This window comes from Ovis canadensis, chromosome 4 (genome assembly GCF_042477335.2).
Source record: "Ovis canadensis isolate MfBH-ARS-UI-01 breed Bighorn chromosome 4, ARS-UI_OviCan_v2, whole genome shotgun sequence".
In the NCBI taxonomy this organism is placed as follows: Eukaryota; Metazoa; Chordata; class Mammalia; order Artiodactyla; family Bovidae; genus Ovis; species Ovis canadensis.
In genome coordinates, this window is record NC_091248.1 from 116,180,031 (window position 1) to 116,202,103 (window position 22,073).

The 22,073-nt window shown below is 42.1% G+C and overlaps 1 protein-coding gene across 3 annotated transcripts in view; it reads right to left on the minus strand.

The window, feature by feature from the left end:
* The window catches only part of DGKI (diacylglycerol kinase iota), a 507,168-nt gene that overhangs the window by 308,535 nt on the left and 176,560 nt on the right, over positions 1–22,073 (minus strand). For all 3 annotated transcript variants that reach the window (XM_069588482.1, XM_069588483.1, XM_069588484.1), the window contains 2 exons: positions 16,858–16,966; positions 1,793–1,888 (listed from right to left, as the gene is read on the minus strand). In XM_069588482.1, the coding sequence (XP_069444583.1) occupies positions 1,793–1,888; positions 16,858–16,966 (205 nt within the window). The remainder of the gene's footprint in view (positions 1–1,792; positions 1,889–16,857; positions 16,967–22,073) is intronic.

Consider the following 22,073-nt stretch of genomic DNA (forward strand, 5'->3'; position numbering starts at 1 on the left):
TTACTTACATCTCCCTAAAATTTCCTTTTCTTTATTACTTTCCTGGCCTAGAGGTAATAGTGACCAAGTTATAATCAATTAGTGCTATTTACTGAAACAAAGGTTAAGGAGGATGTAGGTACCTGTTCATATTTTTGTCAAGAGAGGTAACGTATGGCTGACCCTAAAAGACCATCAGAAAAAGATCAAAGAGTAATCTAGAAATAAGGCAGAACCCCATAAAATTACAGTCTATTAGTTGGCAGCAACATCAGTAGATAACAGTTCAAAAGTACACATGCAGGAAGAATTGCTTTCATTTTTTCCATTTTCCATTATCAAGACCAGTATTTACGCAATTAACTAAGATCCAAATGCTAATTCATCATTTATAGCAGTTTAGTCCAAACAGCTGAGCTTCTCTTGGTTTTGGTTAATTTAATCGAGTTCCACGCAATTATACTTTAATTGAAAATGCATATGCATAAAGTTGAAATGATGTTTGAATCAACTGAATTTACAACTACATAAAAAAATGCAAACAACAAAGTACAGATCTGAGTTGGAAACAAAATTAATTTAATCCTTCTCCATTTTTCTACTTTGAAGATGACCAACACCCAAAGGTCAGGCATTCTCAGCGTCACACAGCCAGTGGTAACACTGAGACTCAAATCCAGGTTTCCTGACTTTGGATTGATAGCCTGTACAGCTGGGTCTTTAACTGATAATTAACTGTTCCATCCTCACTCAAACAAACCTTGGTCCTCCAAACTCTCATAAAGTTTTTCAAACAAAACCTATAAACTAGGTATCAAAACAGCTAATGTAATTTTAAAGATCTTTGTTCCCCAGCTTTGTGATTCCAGGCAGCCTAATAAAAGTCCCTGAGGTCTATATTCTTCCAGAAACTTTGGCAGAAACTCAATTTCTTCCTTCTTCATTATTCACAGAAACACAGTCATTCGCAATTTCTAGGTTCTACATTTTGCCCCAATCTTTCTTTCACATAATAAACAAGCATAATCAAAAAGAAAAAAAAAATATTATTAGGTCAATTATGATGCCAATTTCCTCCAAATAAGAAATAATACATCTTTTCTTTCTTTCTTTTTTACTATTCTAAGTTTCCTATTACTTTCTTTTTGGAACCATTATTTGAAACCACAAAAAATTTTAAGTTCACTTTCTCAATACTAAAATTTTAGTTTCTCCCAACTTACTGCCTGGCAACCATGCTCTTTTCACAGAACATAAAGAGGATTTAACATTCAAACACTTAAAAGCCACATATACTCTTAATGTAATTGACTGTCATTCACATATATATTAATAGTTCCTAGAATGTCATAATCTGGAGCCTAGTCTTAATTATTTGTGAGCCTGCACCCACCACCAGACCAAGGTCTGCACTCATCTCCAGCTTTGCCCAAGAGTAGTGCCCTCCACCACACGTGCTCCCCTACAAAGGAGAGCCCCCTCCCACAGAGACCCTTCCTCCACACACAGGCCTCTCCCCACAAGACACCCCACCCCCAGACACGAACAAATACCCACCCCGGGTATCATCACAAAGGAGCACCTTACTCCATGGTTCCACCTGCAGAGTCAAGAAAAACACCTAAAGCCATTCAAATGAGCCCTTAAATGCCATGCTAATTTGATAAACCCTGTCGGCTGTCTCACAGGGACGGGCTCTTTCAAACCTCTCCTTGGAAATTCAGGCGAGGTGACCCCAGCTGCCTCCAGATTCAATTACCCACAAGGCTTCCTCACAAAGGCCAGACCACAGGGGAGCCGGGCGTACACTCACTGCAAATCTGACTTGGCAGCTCTCCTCCCCCAGGTAGCACAGGTCTCCTGAGACGTTGGTCTCCAGCCACAGGTGCTCCCCGTTCACGGCATTTTCCTGGAGAGAAAAGACAAACCTGACTTCAATTTTCCTTTCAGGCATAAGTGGGGGCAGCAGGGTGTGGTGGGGAGAATGGATCTCAAATTTAGATTTTTGGAAGAACACTAGTGAATCCCAGCAGTCTAAAGACTTTTTATTTCACTCCTGACAATACTGCTGGAGTTGGTCCTACTGACATTCTAGAAATGGAAAATGTGTTTGAAAAAATTTTGAGCAATAATGAAGATGTTAGCTCCAAAGATGCTTTAACCATGCCGGTGGTCATCTTTGAAATATATAGTAAATAAGGGGGAAAAACCCTCAAGTTATTCAACCTAAAGCCTTATTCATCCAGGCCCACTGCAGAGTCCACAACAACTGAAAAAAAAAATTCTATTAAAAGTTGATTCTTAACAAGTTAGCTATGGAGGGTAGTATTATTAAAGTATTTTAAAGACTTCTTGAAAACACATTTATATTATTAATGGGTAAATTATGCTTCTGAACCAGAAGCTTCTTAAAAGTTAGTTTTAAGTCACTGTATAGATAAAGCATAACAAATTTCTACCAATTTAAACCTATTACCAGTTCAATAGGGCCTTCACCCAATTCTAAGTCCTCCAAGTTGAATGATTTCCTTGCTTCTAAAGATAGTGTGGTATTGACATACATGTGAACATACAGACCAATAAAACAGATGGTCAATTAAAAAAAATAAAAAAATAAAAAAAATAAAAATATTTTCATACTTCCAGTAGCAGAGAATAGCTGGAGGTTTGGAACCCTATGGGCTTCCCTTGTGGCTCTGCTGGTAAAGAATCCGTCCACAATACAGGAGACCTGGGTTCAATCCCTGGGTTGGGAAGATCCCTTGGAGAAGGGAAAGGCTCCCCAGTCCAATATTGTGGCCTGGAGAATTCCATGAGCTGTATAGTCCATGGTGTCACAAAGAACCAGACATGATTGGGCAACTTTCACGTCACTTCACTTGAAACCCTAAAAGTTCTCAGTGATGGATGAAAACAATATAAAAAATTAATTAAAAGGAAATGCTCTGCCAGTTATCCTAAATAAATCAAGCTCAACAAACAAATATTCTACAACGCTGGGAATTTAGTATCCAGCTGTAACTTATAATCATCTGTAGAATTTCTTTCCATTGTTTTATTCTTCAATTCATTTAGCAAGCATTTTTCCATACCCCTGGTGCCAGGCACTGGGTTGTATGCCAAGTCACATCAGTCATATCTGAGTCTTTGCAATCCCATGGACTGTAGCCCACCAGGCTCCTCTAGGATTCTCCAGGCAAGAATACTGGAGTGGGTTTGCCATTTCCTTCTCCAGGGCATCTTCCCAACCCAAGGATTGAACCCGCATCTCTTATGTCTCCTGCATTGGCAGGCGGCTTCTTTACCACTCACACCACCTGGGAAGCCCAGGCACAGAGTTAGGGTATAGTGAAACCTACCAACGAATGTGGAAACTAAACAAATAATTATAGCAGCAAATACTAGGAATACTTACTACAGCAGAAATCCCACCAACTCTTAAAAAGTGAAGTATAAAATGTTGCAGTGGGGGAAAGGTCAAAAATCCTTGATAATACCAATCTAGGCAGGCCAGCAATTAAGTCCTGGTAGGTCAAGGAAGCTGGGTAGGAGCAGGCAAGACCTGGGAGTCAGAGATGTAAGAGACATCAGTAACTCACCAGGCTGGGAGGCTTCATTCACACTAGGCCAGTTGGTATGTTCCTGCACTAAAGACTGCCCCGACCCCCGCAAGCACTCAGGGGCTTGCTGATCACTATCCATGCACAGCAAGGACTGCTACTGCTAAGATGAACTAGCTTCACTCCTAAGTGGGGAACCTGATTAGAAAGCCCGACACTTGTAAGAGAAGAAGGAAAGGAAAAGGTGCTGGGTCAAACACGCTGCTTCTCAAATCTGATTGCTCATTAAAATGACCTGATGAGCTTTGACGAATACCTATCATCCCACCCCCAGAGTGTCTGCTTTCACTAGTCTGAAGTTTTTAGCAAATACTTGCAGTTGTAAGAATGGGAACACCATTTAGTAAGCATAAAGGGAGAGGACTAGAGTAAAAGCAGATGTAGGGAGGGAGAGTTCAGGTTCTTCTGTTATTCTACTTTCAATTGTGTTATAATTAACATTCAATATGTTGGTTTAAGGTGTATAATATAGTGTTTGATATTTTAATACATTATGAAATGATCACTGCAATAAGAGTTCAGTTTTGAGGATGTGGAATTCTGAGATGCTTTTCAGACCTTCAAGTGAAGATGTTGAGAAGGCTGTTTTTTATAAGTCTGAAGTTCAAAGAAGAGGTTTGTACTGTATGAATAATTTGGGAGGCAACCGTTAACTGATCTAAAGCCAAGAATGGAAAACCCTACGGATGGAATGTGGATGGAAAGCTCTGATTTCTGAACCGTGGAACGTTCCAACATTTAAGAGTTTGAGAACATAGGAAAGATCCAGCAAAGGAGACTGGGATCGAGTGGCCACTGAAGTACAAGGAAAGCAAAAAAAAGAGAGAGTAACGTTTCCAGGAAGAAAGTGCCCCTAGAAGGTCTGCGTCAAAAGCTGAAGGCTGAGAACTGGCCATTGGGTTTTTCCATGTGAACATGTTAAGTCACTGATGATCTTGACAAAAGTAGTGACAGTGAACGAGAAGGAAGAAAGCCGGACGGAATTGGGTTTGGGAAATAATGGTACTGACTTTAGCTTCAAAATGTATATGAGACCCAATTACTGCTCACCACCTCTACTGTTACCACCTGATCCTCCACCCCCCTGGCTTGGAACATTCCCAACAGCCCCCTGCCTGGTGTCCCCGCCCCGCTCATCTCTTCCTTTCCCTATCCAGTTACCTCACCTCTCTCTTTCCCTCTCGGTCGCTGACATGCAGTCACACTGGTCTCCTCGTATTTCCCAAGGAGACTAAACAGCCTCTCATCCCAGGTCCACTGAATTTGGTGCTTTCTTAACTAAAAATTGTTTCACTGTATATTGTCTACTATATCCAAGTTATTTATTCCTCTCCATTCTGACTTATGTGGTTAATTTCTATTTACCCTTTGGTCACCAAATCGAGCGTTACTTTCTCAAGCCAACACTCACCCTCAAATTGAAGTCATTTTGTTAGCTGCTCTCATAAAACTATGTTTATCTCCCATCATTTATCCCAGATGGCAATTATTCATTCATCGGCATGACCATTTGATTTATGTTTCCTTCTTATGCTAGATTCTAACCTTCATATGGACATTAAATGTCCAGCACTTGGCACCTTGCAAACAGTAGACAATGAAAACATTTAGGGAACTGAAAAGATGAGACCAAGAATCAATGAATGAATCACATTTTTGTTATATAAGGTTCCAAGAAGTAGAAAGGATAATTACTTTTTTACCTGTCCATTAGCTCAGAGTCATATACCGTGAGAAATAAACATGGATGCCTGAGAGACTTGACAATCTTTCAAAATCACGACAGAAACAGAAGCATGCAAGAAAAAGCCAGTCATGCAAGGAAAACATGAAACATACCTTTCTTAGACTATATTTTCCCCGTCTCATCCTTTTCTTGTACATCTGTCTTGTCCAATGCATCAGAAAGAAGTAACCTTACCCAAAGAGAGGTTTGGCCTTGGCCCTCAACTATAGAATGGTAATTTAAGTGCCTGGGATGTCTTGCCTGATAACGGCATCTTTGTTTACCTGGGGACCCTGGGTTATACTAGATATACTAAAATAGCACTGACTTGTGGTGGGGTATATATCAACTCAACCTCCAGAGGGTCAAGTGGCTAAGGTCAACCATGCAGGTGGTCAACCATGTCCATATGACTAAGCCCCAATTAAACTCTGGTCACCAAGGTTCAGATGCGCTTCCTTGGTGGCGATACACCATACATACATTCCCACCATGGCTGCTGGGAGAAGTCAGCTCTGTCCCAAATTGCTTGGGAGAGAACAGTTGGAAGCTCCTTGTACAGGAATCTCCTGGACTCTGCACCATGCACCTCTTCTCTAGGCTGATTTGAACCTGTGTCCTTTCACTGTATTGGGATTCCTTGGCGACTCATATGGTAAAGAATCTGCCTGCAATGCGGGAAATCTGGGTTTGATCCCTGGGTTGTGATGATCCCCTGGAGAAGAGAATGGCTACTCACTCTAGCATTCCTGCCTGGAGAATTCCATGGACAGAGGAGCCTGGCAAACGACAGTCCATGGGGTTGCAAAGAGTAGGACATGACTAAGTGACTAACACTTTCACTTTCCTTTCACTGTAAAAGGTCATAAATGTGAGTAAAACAGCCTTCACTAAATTCTGAGTCCTTCTAATGAATGACTGAACGTAAGTGTGGTCTTTTGAATTCCAGAAGCTGCAGGTGAGGGTGACCTTGGGAACTCCTGAATTCTGTATAAAGGTATCCAGCTGGGTGGCATTCACCCATAAATAGAGTAGACAAATAAAATATTTTTTTTCTTACATTTCTGGTAAATCTTAATCCACTTCAGTATCAGTAAACATAAGCTTTGGAGTCAGGTAAACTTGCTACCAAGCTCTATGACCTCGGGTCTCTCTAACTTTGCTAGACCTCAGTTCACTCCCCACTGAAGTTGCAATAATGATTTTACTTCTCTCACAAAGTCACAAAGATGTTTAAATGTGAAAATGAATAACATTCAATGCCTTCCCCACAATGAGAAGTTAATACAAGGTCAATGTAATTCTTACTATTATCATTGTGGTTGGTCTCCAGTTTTCCTTTCCTGTCTTCCCAATCCATAGATATTGGTATCATCCAAATTTCTCTCCTGGGCCTTTGTAGTCAAGACTGCTAGCCATTCACCAAATTCATTCTCCTCTTCTTCCTGAACACACAGTTGGAGTTTGCTACCCAGTCTCACCTGTAACAAGTGTGGCCACATGACCCAGTTCTAACCATGAACAAGAGTGATGTATACTGTTTTCAGACTTGGTCCACTAAGCCTCTCATGGGCATTCCTCAATACTCTGTTCTCATACTGGGTACCTGGGCAGTTGGTCTTTGGGATGATTTAAAAGTCTTCTGATGAAGTTGTAAGACTAACTGTCAGTCTGGGTCACTGAATAACTGTGTGGAACAGAGTCCACCCCCAACCGAACCTGGAACAGTCCTGGTTTGCTCTTGGGTGTATTTCCTTCCCAAGTAGGTCACCACCGAGCGTTGAGCAGAGTTCTCTGTGCTATAGAGTAGGTTCTTGTTGTTGTTGTTGTTTAGTTGCTAAGTCATGTCTGACTCTTTTGCAACCCCATGGACTGTAACCCAGCAGGCTCCTCTGTCCATGGGATTTCTCAGGCAATAATACTGGAGTGGGTTGTCATTTCCTTCTCCAGGGAATCTTCCAACCCAGGGACGGAACCCGCGTCTCCTGCATTGGCAGGTGGATTCTTTAGTTATCTATTTTATACACAGTAGTGTATATATGTCAATTCCAATCTCCCAATTCATCCCACACCCTCCTTCCCCCCACCCTCGGCACTCATACATTTGTACGTCTGTGTCTCCATTCCTGCGCTGCAAATAGGTTCATCAGTACCGTTTTTCTAGATTCCGCATAAATGCATTAATATACAGTATTTGTTTTTCTCTTTCTGATTTACTTCACTTGTATGACAGTTTCTAGGTCCATCCACATCTCTTCTCTGATATTTTACACTGCTATAAAATTAACTTCCTAAAAACACAGCTGTGATTATGACTCTCTCTTGCTCAGGATGCTAAAAAAATTCTCTATTATTTATAAAACAAACTCCAAACTTAATCCCACATACTGGGCCTTCCATTAATGCTACCAGGCGGTCTTCCTTATTCACCTTCATACACAGTTTCATAGAATGTATGAGGCTATGCATCTCAGTATAGTCATATTTTCCTTTTCTGTGTCATGTTTTTTATTTACCCCATTCTCCACACCCAGGGACCTCTTTCTCTTCTCTACACATGCATCTTGAAATTCCATCTCAAACACTATACAACTCAGAGTACCCATCTTGCCAGACAGAAACAATAGCTCTATTTCTAAATGAAGATAGCATTTCTTCTGTAGCAGTCGTGAAAAAGCTGGCTTAAAGCTCAACATTCAGAAAACGAAGATCATGGCATCTGGTCCCATCACTTCATGGGAAATAGATGGGGAAACAGTGGAAACAGTATCAGAATTTATTTTGGGGGGCTCCAAAAGCACTGCGGATGGTGACAGCAGCCATGAAATTAAAAGATGCTTACTCCTTGGAAGAAAAGTTATGACCAACCTAGATAGCATATTCAAAAGCAGAGACATTACTTTGCCAACAAAGGTCCGTCTAGTCAAGGCTATGGTTTTTCCAACAGTCATGTATGGATGCGAGAGTTGGACTGTGAAGAAAGCTGAGGACCAAAGAATTGATGCTTTTGAACTGTGCTGTTGGAGAAGACTCTTGAGAGTCCCTTGAACTGCAAGGAGATCCAACCACTCCATTTTAAAGGAGATCAGTCCTGGGTGTTCTTTGGAAAGAATGATGCTAAAGCTGAAACTCCAACACTTTGGCCACCTCTTGCGAAGAGCTGACTCATTGGAAAAGACTCTGATGCTGGCAGGGATTGGAGGCAGGAGGAGAAGGGGACGACCGAGGATGAGATGGCTGGATGGCATCACCCACTCGATGGACATGAGTTTGAGTGAACTCTGGGAGATGATGATGAGCAGGGAGGCCTGGCGTGCTGCGGTTCATGGGGTCACAAAGAGTTGGACATGACTGAGCAACTGAACTGAACTGAACTGAGTGAGTGTTAAAACAATGTATCCACAGATATACATAGATTTATACAGATCAACCTATCTATGGATAGATTCAGTTACCTAAGAGCAGAGACCCACCTAGGTAAGTATAGATATGATTCCTTGCCCTCGAGTTCCACCTGAACTCTTAGCAGTAATTAGCTACCGGTAAAAAGATGCGAGTTGTGAATGAATGACACCAACAGGATACACTGACACCAGAAGCAAACAATCCACACAAAATGAAGCCATTTACCGGCTAAAGAGAAGAGTTCTAAAACAGTAAGAGAGTTATAAATATGTGTCAAATATAAATATTCTTACAAATTCAGAAATGGAAAAAATCTGGACTGCCTCCCCCTAAAAATATTTAAGGTAATAATAGGTAAAATCTGTCTTGGATGGTTTAGATCTGTGCTGTCCAATAAGCAAATGGTGATTCAACATTAGAAATGGGATAAGCACTAACTGAGATGTGCTGTCAGTGTAAAATAAAATAAATAGCAGACTTTGAAGATTGCCTTTCTGCAAAAAGTGAATTCTCTCATTGATCATTTTTGTACCAAGTATGTGTTGAAATAGTAATGTTTTTGATATATTTGAGCAAATAAAATATAATACTAAAATTACTTTTAGGGGCTTCCCTGATGGCTCAGTTGGTAAAGAATCCATCTGCAAGGTAGGATACTGCCTGCAATACAGGAGACCCAGGTTTGATCCCCGGGTCAGGAAGATCCCCTGGAGAAGGAAATCACAACCCATTCCAGTATTTTTTCCTGAAAAGATCCCATGGACAGAGGAGCCTGGCAGGCTATGGTTCATAGGGTCACAGAGAGTCAGCTATGATTGAGCACAACTTTCTGTCTTTCTGTCTGGTGGTCCAGTGGCTAGGACTCTGCACCCTCAATGCAGGGGGTCCAGGTTTGATCCCTGGTCAAGGAACTAGATCCCACACACCACAACTAAAGTTTGCATGCCACAACCAAAGACCCTGCATGCCACAATTAAAACCCGGTGCAGCCAAATTCAATTAATTTTTTTTAAAGCTAGCTCTGTCCTTTAAATTTTTTTAGAAAACAGAATTAATTTTACCTATGCCTTTTTTGCTTTTTAATGTGGCCACTATAAAATGAGGCTTACTTTATGGCTCACATATATTTCTTCTGTTTACCTTTATTAGTTTATAATCACTTACTAAGAGGCAAAAGATTAGACCTAGTTACTTCTCAGTGAGCTGTGAAGCTGTACAATTCTGTGATTTCTCCCAGCAGCCAATGTGATATCATTTAAAATTTTCATAATTTTAGAAAATAAGAGACTAGTGAGGGTGCCTGAGTCATGCTAGATCTGTCCACTATTAAGATGACTGGTCATAGCCAGGACCTTCACTAATTCATAGATGGTCAGCTCCTCCTGCTTGGCTCAGCAATCTGACATCTTGATTAATCTGACAATGTTTTTCCAAAAGAGGGATGGAAGTGAAGAAAGATATCAGGCTGTGTCACTATGGGTGATGACACCTAAGCCTGAAGTTAAAGAGCAAAGGCCTGGAGCTTGTAAAGAAGGCACAGGTCTGTGAGGACCTCTCGTTGTAAACAAGGCTAAAATGAGAGCATGCACACGTGCATATGGGTGTACACACACACACACACACACACACACACACACACACACACACCTGCCTCTTTCTGCCTTTCCATTCAAGGTTTCCAAAGATAAAATGACCTAGTTTTATAACCCAGTTTAACCAATCCCACATGAAGACTCTGTTTCCCTAATCTTATCGCTGAACCAAACTGTGAGGTGAGTGTACCCGCTGTTCCATGTTCTACCTGCCTAAAAGAACTCCTTTTCAAGCATCATCTTCCAGAGGACAGGAAAGGTGGTCGGGATATAAAGTCTGGGTTTGTTTGCATTGAGGCTGTTTTCCACAGCCTTCAGCATTGGAGGAAATTTTCCAATGAGGAAAGAGAATATGAACAGAAATCAAGGCTGTCAGATTGAAAACTAATATAGTTTTTTTAAAGAAAGATTTTGGTGGATTTTTCACCATTGCTTGGAGAACTGTTTCAGGCAGTGTGATGAGCAAAAGCAAATTACAGAATAGAGGAGACAGAGTGAAGACCCACATCCTATGTTTTCAGCTTTAAGAATAAAAACAAGGAAGAAATCTCCATGTCCTAAATAAGTCTCCATCCCACAAGAGGCATGTGACATTTACGAGAAGATATGCATTATCTATGCAGTAGACTTACTTCAAAGTGGATTAACTCCCCCTAAACTGGAAGCTTGGATTCCAGCCCAGAGGATGGGACTATTTTTCCCTGTTAGAGCATTACTCCCTTCCTTTCTAGCAATTTAGCCTGTTTTCCCCAAAACTGGCTTGGCTGATGTTCATGGCATGGTGTTAAAGGGAGCAGCCCTGTAGGTTCTCACCATGAAAGGGGAGAGAGGATGCCATCGGGGTGAATGGGAAGATCAAAAACTGTGCAAGCTTCAAGTCTTAACACAATGTACTAGGTTAGGAAGGAAATTTTAAAAGAGTTACTCGGAACTCAATAGCATAAACTCACTGACGTTTCAAACAGGCTTTTGACTTTTATCTTCCAATGCCCTTCTGGAACTGGAGATCATCTGAGTGCCCATCGGCTCCAAGAGATGTGTCCCTTTCTTGCTGATTGAACAGGAAAGCTGTAATCAATTCATCCCTGACATCCACCAGAGAGTTACTAGGCCAATGATACTGTGCAGTCCACTGTGAAGAAGATACATATTTCTGCTTGCTAGCAGAGAACACTACTCCTCCCTTCAAAGTGCCTCAAATCGAACTATGACCTAGAATAAGTCAACCCAAAACACGAATTTGGCTCTAAGACAATGCCCTATTGGTAGAAATTTTATGTGGAATCAAAAACAGATAAACAGAAACTAGTTCAACCAAAATACACAGAACTAGTTCAACCAAAATAAACAGAGCTAGTTCAAGCAAACAAATGAGCACAGCCTGGCAGAGAGCAGGAGTCAAGTCTTTGTAGAAAAGAGCTACATTCACCTCAAGTGAAGCCGACTGTCCACTGTAGTCAGTAGAAGACCCCAGCCCTGCACTGAGGCTGGATCTGGCTGTTCCCCACCATTAAGGCTTCCATTCCTGACATGAATGGAGAGGAGGGCGTGTGTGCAGGTGCCAGGCCCAAAGGTTGGCAAAGAGTCATCAAGGAAACGACCCTGTGTGGGGCAGAGAATCCCATAAGTCAAAATAAAATATGTGAGTGAATCACAGCAAAAGAGAAGTTTCTGAACTTCGAGGAACAGACTAAAAATAAGAGATAGTACGCATCCCTAAGTAGGGAAATGGGAATATGACAATGGAACACTTCAAGGAAATTATTAAGTTCACTGACCCAAAGCAGAAAAACTGACTCCTGCAACAGGGTTTTTCTGGCCGAATGCAGAGGGGCCTATAGTCTAATCTCACCTGGGTCTCAGGCACTCCACAAGCAGGCCACTCCTCAAAATCCTCCGCAAGAGGATGTTTAGAAAACAACTGTGCCCCTTCTGAAGTCTTTGGTACATACTAGAGTCAGAACGGGACTTCCCAGGTGCAATGCAGGAATCCCAGGTTCAGTTCCTGGGTCAGGAAGATTTCCTGGAGAAGGGAATGGCAACCCACTCCAGTATCCTTGCCTGGAGAATCCTACAGACAGAGGAGCCTGGCAGGCTAGGGTCCACAGGGTCACAAAGAATCATACATGACTGGGGCAACTGAGCACATGCACACACAGTCAGAATGGGGCCCTCTGAGGTTTCTACAGTAAGTAGAAACTTGGGACTAAGATTGAAATTCCAGGTTCACCCTGATTTGTCTTCAACTTAAGATGCAGCATGGACAGCTTTTGCATCTATTTTCTCACTGGTGAAAGGAGGAGAGGGGAGGTGACATTAGTTAGGGGGGTTGTACTACAGGAGTCATTGTACAAGTTAGGGGGTCATTGTACTACAGGTTTTTGAGATGACTTTCCACCTCTGACCCTCTGAGGCAAAGAGAATCTCAATGTATGAGTCAAGGGGGTTGAATGCAGAACAAGGTGAATTTCCACAGCCCTGTCCACCAGGTTCACCCTGATTTGTCTTCAACTTAAGATGCAGCATGGACAGCTTTTGCATCTATTTTCTCACTGGTGAAAGGAGGAGAGGGGAGGTGACATTAGTTAGGGGGGTTGTACTACAGGGGTCATTGTACAAGTTAGGGGGTCATCGTACTACAGGTTTTTGAGATGACTTTCCACCTCTGACCCTCTGAGGCAAAGAGAATCTCAATGTATGAGTCAAGGGGGTTGAATGCAGAACAAGGTGAATTTCCACAGCCCTGTCCACCCCTGTTAAGCTGGATGCATCCTCAGCTCTACTGGGGACTCTTATCTCATCCAAGACAAGAAATTGAAGTTCTTCCTTTTTGCCTTTATTTTGACATTTTTGCCACTCTTCTTCTCATTTGAGAAACTCTTAATCAACAATCAGTAGCAATAAAATGATTGATCATTTTAATGCATTTAGTTCAGAAGAGGGAGTTGATAGGAGAGAGGTAGTCACACTGCTTTTTTGCAGGGAAGCAGACAAGGAGGTGGAATAAGGCAATGGTGGTAGGTCAAGACTAGTAGGACTACTTTTATATTTTAAAGTTTAGAACAAAGAAAATCCTGGTTTAGCTTTCTGTACAAGCAGGCAAACCAAAGTGGCATAAATGAAGTTGTTGTAAAGCAGTTTGGTTAGTAAAAGCCAAAAATTTGGAAGCAAGGGAAGTCTCAGCAAAAAAAAAAAAAAAAGGCATTTAAATGTTTTGAACAATCTGCTTCTTCCTCTCTTCTGAGAAAAATCTTTTAGGTAACTGTAATAAGAATGTGTAGGGTTGGTTGCTGTCTGGCTTCAGCAATATTAGCCCACAATTATGGGGTTTTTTAGAGTCACATCTTATAACTCCTTCCATATAAGATCTCTAAATAAGCCCTGAGATAAGAGTGTCTTCAGGGAAGGCTTTCAATTTTCCCTCTACTGTTAAACATCCCCAGAGTGTTTCCTGTCACCGTGACAATTCATCAGGCCACCAAGATGAAGTGACCACAACCGAAGGGGCTGAAAGATGAAGGATCAGCTACACACAACGCAGCCTTACTTCCTACTCATTCTTTCCGAAACGTGCACCGCAGCCTCCCACCACCAGCCAAAAATACCATTTTGATGAAATATTAGAGCATAGACCTCTTTACAGGAATCTGGAAAATAACACCTTCTAGTCAAGCTTTGGTTCAGGAAGGAAACTTTTTCTAAAAGCATTTTTCTGGTAACTCTTTCCAGCATCAAACAGGGATGGAGTATCCTTCCTCACACCCCCACGGCACTCTTTGAACCCCACTATGCTCGGTGTCACTGCCCATATTTTGGTGTCAATGTCTTTTCTGCATTCTAAGCTTCTTGAAAGCAGAAACCATATCTTCCTCACCCAGAATCCCAAGGAACCAAACAGGTTCCAGAACAAAGCAGTTACTCAACAAATGGTGATCGATCAATGAATTAATCAGTGACTTAATTTCTGAATAAATAAACCTACCGGCTGTACAGTTTACAAGAACGTTTACATTCACAGCCCCATTTGATCTTAACAACAGCCCTGAAGTCCCCCTGAGGGAGAAGTCACCATTGTTCCCATCTATAGATAAGGGCACTGAGGCTAAAAGAAGTCAAGTGACTTAACTAACGTCACACGAGGGGCAGAGAAATGATTTAATGGATGTGTATGTGCACAGTCAGTCATGTCTGACTCTTTTGCGACCCCAAGGACTGTAGCTCGCCAGGCTCCTCTGTGCATGGGATTCTCCAGGCAGGAATACTGGAGTCGGGTGCCGTTTCTGATTCCAGGGGATCTTCCTGATCCAAGGATCGGATCCACGTCTTCTGCACTGAAGGCAGATTCTTTACCAATGAGCCACCTGGGAGGCCTGATTTAATGGGTGTTTCTATCTAAATGACGTAAACTCTCATTAGAATCTTGCACCTCAAATAGAATCCTATGAGTTTGGATCAGAGGATCTGGAACACCATGGATAATAAACTAACATTTTTTGGGTCCCTGATTATTAGCACATCCTCATCAGTGGTCCGTGTATACTCCTTTTTAAATTTAACTTATGTTTATTTATGTATTTAATTCTTTTAAATTATGTAAGCACTGGTGTCAATATATTCTATATTCTAACCTTTTAAGGGTTTATTAAATGACTGTCCTGGAATAAAGGGAAACTTATAGGAGGGCAAGGGTCTTCCCAAATACCAACTCAGCATACACAGGTGTGACCTGAACACTCTAACTGACTTAAATTCAGATTGCAATCTTCAAGTTAACGGCTTTCATAGATGTCTTTTAGATAAAACATTAAAATCAGCTAATATATATAGCAGACTTTACCAAGGAAGAAAGTTTCATTTCAATTAGATTCAGTCTTTTGCCGGGTACTTCATGTATTGCATACATTGCTGTGTGCCCAGAATATAAAATAAGGATGTTAGTAAGTGTGTTCTTGGGGAAGAGGGAGAAATATTACAGTATTAAATGATATTAAGTTATGGCATATGTGCCAAAAACAAAATTTAGTTTACAAAGTCCTTTCCTTTCTGGCACCCTGCCAGATGGTCTTTCTTACGGGAGGAAGAGAACATGGATTATTCCCTCTGTTCAACTCAATCAGAAAGGCTAGACAAGATTCATCAGGACCAGACTGGAATAATCTCAGAGCAGCCTCCCCTGGCGTCATATTGTTTCTTACATTGCTTCAGGAAGGGACAGGCCTTTCAGTCCATAGTTAGACATGCCTTCAACCAAGAACTTGGCTCACCGAAGACTCTTAACAAATGTATTCTAATTGACTTAAGAAAGTCACACTGCAATCTTCAATTTAACAGTTTTTAGAGATGTCTCTTAGATGAAACATTAAAATCAGTTAATATATAGCAGATGCAAACTGTTATATAAAAGAATAGATAAACAACAAGGTCCTACTGTATAGCACAGGGAACTATATTCAATATCCTGTGAAAAACTGTAATGGAAAAGAATATGAAAGAGAATACATACATATGTATAACTGAGTCACTTTGCCATACAGTAGTAACTGGGCTTCCCCGGCGGCTCAGTGGTAAAGATTCCACCTGCCACTGCAGGAGACACAGGTTCAGTTCCTGGGTCAGGAAGATCCCCTGGAAAGGGAAATGGCAACCCACTCCAGTATTCTTGCCTAGGAAATCCCACTGACAGAGGAGCCTGGCAGGCTACAGTCCTTGGGGTTGCAAAGAGTCAGACAAGACTTAGTGACTTAACAATAACAACAACAGTAGAAATGAACACAACACTGTAAACAAACTAGACTTCAATAAAATAAATTTTTTAAAAATCAGCTAATATACCCACCCCACTGATACAGGACCCATCACCTTTGGGTTAGGAGAGGAAACATAGCAGACAGGAGGACATGGAGTGCCTGGAATGTAAGTGAGGTCATCCTCTCTCAGGAAAAATGAAAAAGGAAAGAAAAGCACCAAAAAAGAAAAAGGCAGCTTGAGCTAAGGAAATCAAACTTGGACTTTACGACTTAGTCTCTAAGAGTAAACTCTATTCATCGCCAACTTGGCAGGCAGGGACCAATGAAGCATGTGCACAGAAGTACTTGTTATTTCACAGCTGCTGCTGCTGCTGCTGCTAAGTCACTTCAGTCATGTCTGACTCTGTGCGACCCCAGAGATGGCAGCCCACCAGGCTCCCCCGTCCCTGGGATTCTCCAGGCAAGAACACTGCAGTGGGTTGCCATTTCCTTCTCCAATGCATGAGAGTGAAAAGTGAAAGTGAAGTTGCTCAGTTTCACAGCTGCAATCCCAGGCAAATAGTGTTTAAAAGGATTCCTGAAGTTTTTAGCCTAGTCTTCAATATGTTTGACTTCATAAAAGGAGCTATGTTCCTGGAAATCTGGAAATGGAGCCGGGGCTTAGATACTCAAAGATGGGTCAGTGAACAATACTGAAAATGATCAAGTCTTGTCAGGAGCTACAGGAATCCTGAGAATGGGAAAGACACACATGCAGTGAAATGACGTTACATGGAAACGACACCTACGCTCCAGTCCAGAGTCGCTCTGGGCTCCTTCGCTGGACCGTTTGCAACAGGAAGGCTGAGGGGATGCGCAGGAGCCAAGTGCTGCAGGCCTGCCCGAGAGATTGCTTTCCTGCAGCAAGAAGGAAAAAAAAAAAAAAAACAAAAACAAAAACACAAAAACCAACATCAGAAGGTAATACAGAGCTGAAAATTTCCCATGGGGTAGAAACGATGCCTGAGTTAGTCTTGCATGTGTGAAAACCTTTGCAAATGTACTGGAATCTCTAAAGTGCATGGTGAGAACCAAGGATGGCAGGTCTCAAAACACAGGAAGGTTGAGGGGGCCACCTTAGGGACATTCAGGGGAGACAGCAGAATGCAGGTCTCTGTTTGCAGAAAAAGACCTAAGGCTGAGGTGGTCACAGTCCTTGGACAATTTAAAAGCTGCCAGAGACTAAAAGCAAGCAAAGCAGGCTTGTGAGGTCTTTGATTAAAATTCCTCCGTTTCCCAGCAAAGAGCTCTCCAAGCTGGTTACCACCCCCAAGTTCACTGTTACACATCTCAAGAACATCTTCCCTTGCCCTTGCAGAGGATGTCTACAGTTGACTTGAGGTTCTAAGTGGGAAAAGACTGATTCGTATCCTGGAAATCACACAATGCAAGACCAATATTTTATCAAAGTCTGGGGTAAGAAAATTCGAAAACATGTTGGTTGGATGTTAGGTTTGTTGAGTGGAACATCACAGAATTCGGGTCAGAAAGGAGGGATGGAATCAGGAGAGGTTGAGAAAGTCAAGACTGACCTAGGCAAAGATAAGCCATAAGAGGAGTTGCTTTAGCAAGCAAACATGCCTACTGCTGAGCAAAGGGGAGGGAGGAGATAAGGGCAGAGTGGAGAGAATGAGGAGAGCAAGATAAAGGAAGAAAGCAGGGATCACCCACGGAGAGCTTATGGTTCCATCATGAATAATAGAAGGCCAATTTCTGAACAGCTCCATCAGAAATGTCAGACAATGGTCTCAAGCTTAAACAGGAGTGCTGATCTGTGGCTTAACTAAGTGGCTCCCTGGAAGGGAGAGGAGCAGTCCTCTCTGGGAGTGTCCATGTGTTGCTCTGAGACCAGCCTGAACTAGAATAAGGGGTGCCTTGTGATGCTGTGGCTCTGAGTCCTGAGTCTGGGCTGGGCTTGGGGCGGGGGTGGGGAGGGCAGGAATCCGAGCTTCCACATGCTTCCCAGGTGCTTCTTTCTGTCTCTAAAGGCTTCACGCTGCTGCACAGGAGTGTGGAAGGATTTTAATCTAAAATGGATCTAGACACTATGAAATGGAGAATCTCCCACAAGTGCCCTCAGGCAAACAAAACGTAAGTGCTAAGAGACTGACTTCCAGTAAATGCCTGATTTCCAGGAGACAGAAGCTTATCCCTCCAATGCAGAATATCTGCCAAGCATCTCTCCCCATCCTCAACCCAATGAACCTGCTGCTTAGAATCTGTCTGGACTCTCACCACTTTACTCTCTTTGACCATAAGGACACTGCATTCCAAACTATCAGGAGACTTGCCCACAGCTCGCTACAGTCTGCGTGTCCCACACTGCACTGCCTCTGCTGAGTGTGTGTGTGAGCAGTTGCTTCAGTCGTGTCCAACTCTTTGCGACCCTATGAACTGTAGCCCCCCAGGCTCCTCTGTCCATGGGATTCTCCAGGCAAGAATACTGGAGTGGGCTGCTGCGCCCCCTCTTCAGGGGATCTTCTGACCCAAGGATGGAACCCATGCCTCCTGCATCTCCTGTTGTATCACAGGCAGATTCTTTACCACTGAGCCACCCAGGGAAGCCCCACTTCCTCTGATATTCCTGTATAAACGCAATATCTGGCCATTCAAGCTCATTTTAGTTCACTTCCTTATTTAGATGGACAGAAAAAGTATCTTAGGCAGGTGAGGGGCACTGAATACCCCAGGCCTATCCAGGAGGAGGAAATCAGCAACCACTTCATTGCCCGCTTGACTGCCCATAGCTCCCTACAGCCTGTCTCACGAGACGTGAGCAAGACTGAAGGAACCTGCCACCTCTGACACTGGACCTGCAGATGCACCAAGTCCCCAGGGAGGCCCAGATCCTCACACAGAGGAGCAAGGCGACACACCAACAGTAAGATGGGATCCCATCAAAGCCCAGTAGAATCTTGCTAATGACAGATGATCTCCCTGCACTGTCCCCTGACCTCTGCAAGCTCCACCCAGTCATGTCACTTGCAAAGGTCAGCAAGGTGAACAGCAGCCCCCAAACCCAAGGAAAGGCTGAGCAGACTCCAGAAAAGAAGCCAGTCAGTCATCAAGGATCAAGCAGGTCTGAGAGTTCAGCCAGTGTCCAGCCTCCTTCACCCGTCCTTCATCTGCTTCTTCCCCTCACTCCATTATATATTCCATTTTGTTGAGCCATAAGGAAAGAACACTGGAAGATTCTCCTTCTTCTCCTTCCCCTTCCCTCTCCTGCTCCTTCCTTTCTTCTTCTCTTTCTCTTATATTCCTACACAGGAAGTCCCAGAAACACTGGTCAGGTCTTCAGTAGTTGAAAGTGATCATATCAAGCTTGCCAGCAGCCTACAGAAGCTCCCACTGGGCAGCAAGGAATGTACTTGCTTTACATAGGCCCCCCAAAACAGTCATCACACATACATAGGCCTTTAAAGACAGTCTGATGACACAGTATTTTTCGCCTCACTTTCATCAAGACAAATAAGGAATAACATCAGTTTTGGCCCCTGACTCCAAAGTATATCCCATTTTCTTGAGCCAGAAGAAAAGAATACTAGATGACTCTTATATGGTGAGCCTTCACTTCCTCCCCCAAGGCATTTTTTCCTCCAGCTGAGTTCAAAGAACTTCTTTAGCATTTTTCATTAGGACTTTTCTCTGATTTACCCTGTATGGTGATTCTGAGTCACAGTTTTTATCACAAGAAAGTCAGATCTCTGTGGAGTCAACATCTACAGGTTCCACTTTTGATTCCCTAACAGTTATCACAATCTAAATTTAAGTATTCTAGCAAAAAAAAATGGTGCCTAAACACAAAGTCTTAGGACAGCTGAAGAATTCCTGAATTTCAGGTGAAGAGAAAAACACAGATCCTTCATTTTTCTGTGAATAGCCACAGAGATGTGTGATCAGAAAATAGAAAAGGGGAAACAAAATTCTATTATCACAAAGGAAACCACAGGACAAATGAATATAACTCATCAGAAGCTGGAGACTGACCCCCAAAACCTGATTATTCTTGCTAACGAGGACTGCCAGCAAATTGCTCAGAGAGTGAAATTAGGATGCAAGGAATACATATGTCTCTAGAAGAGCAATGTAGTTATAAGGCAAGAGACATACTAACATTTAACCCTGGACGCGTGGCTGCATGTCTGCTCACTCGTGTCTGACTCTTTGCAACCCCATGGACTGTTGACCACCAGGCTCCTCTATCCATGGGATTTCCCAGGCAAGAATACTAGCATGAGTTGGCATTTCCTTCTCCAGGGGATTTTCTGGACCCAGGGATCGAACCCGCGTCTCTTGCACTGGCAGGCAGATTCTTTACTACTGCGCCACCTGGGAAGCCCTAAGCCTGGATAAGCCCAGCAATGAAACCTCAGTCAAATCACACTTTCACCCAGCCTCTGAATACAAATGATTAAGGGCTTTTGTTGATTATTCCCCATTGTGGATGCAAATTTAAGGTTGGCTTTTTTGTAACATTAATAGAAGAAAATTGTATATCTACCACACATAAAAACATTAATTAGGGGGGAAATAAATAAGAAACTTCAAAGTGGCTGCCAGTTTGTAACTGTAAATGGGCCTCACAAAAGGATATTACATAAGAGAGAGAACAGGAAAAATATATAGAGGTAATAAAGGGGGTGGGAGGTAACTTCTGATTATAGCTTCCCATTCTTCCAAATAACCATGGGAGAAAAAGCCTTTTTTTCCAATAGTTCATACATGTATACACACTTTGTTCCAAAATAAGAAAGCAATTTCATTATTTCTCAGACCTCAAATAACATTAGTATAAGTTATTTTTCTATTTGGATTCATCTTGGTTGCAAAATATGACATTTAAGAATCTGATAGAATTTGATGTGTGTTGAGGGGGTTTATGCTGCAGTTTACTACAATTAAAAAAAAAAAAAAACTCAATGGAGTTTCAACTTTCATTGTTTCCTCCTGCTCAGAATCCTCCCAAATCCACAGTAAGTAAAACCATGAAATGGCAATAATTCTATTAACTTTACAACAATACTTTGTCAGGTGATAACTATAATGGCAAGAGAGTCTTTGAAAAGAAGAAGTGTGATATTAATGGTGAAACAGATACAAAACCAAAATATGCTAAAGTGCAGTTTCAGGCACACAAAGTCACAGTTGATGTCAATTATCTGCCACGAAAAACCGTGAACATATTTAAAGTACAAAAACCATCATATATTTTAAACAGCATTCTATTATTTCCTTCACTTCATTCAATAAGACTATAAACTCCTAAAGGACAGGGCTCAATTCATCTACTAATCTTATTATGTTCTAGCCCGGGGTAGACACAGCATATATTCAATAAATGCTTTCTGAGTTAATGAATGAACTTGACCAAGAAGCTAAGCCAAACAGCTTGCTGATTAGATCAAGGGTTGAGAAATCTGATTAGGACGATTTGAATTATATCTCAGGCCTTCCATTTCAGTGATATTCTTTCCTGAGAAAGCCAAAAATCCCTCAAAGAAGCTCTTTAAAGATAAAGGCAATGAGAGAGAGAATCCAGTGTTAAGAAGCCTAAGAGACCTCGAAACGGCTTTGTGATCAACATTAAAATGGAATCTTTTGCTACAGCATTTGTAAAAGGCATATGATAGTCAATACTTTCTTAATACAAATTACTGAAATAAACATGCAGCATGTGCTCTTCATAAAGAGAAAGGATCTTTTTTTTAATTTATGGGAAAACATGTAAGTGGTTACTGGGCCAGAATCCTTTTTAATTATCCATTCTGCAAATTTCTCTCGGTTCAGGTTGGTTCTCCTGTTCTTCCAGGGTGATGTGGCTCCCAGAATTGATCCATCCCCCTCTTGCAAACTCCCTGTCCGAGTGATGCTACCTGCGGGGACAGAATGAGGAGCCCAAATGCTGGGAGAAGCACCAAAGAGTTAGGAGGTCTCCTTAGCCAGGAAGCCTCTTAAGATAGGCAAC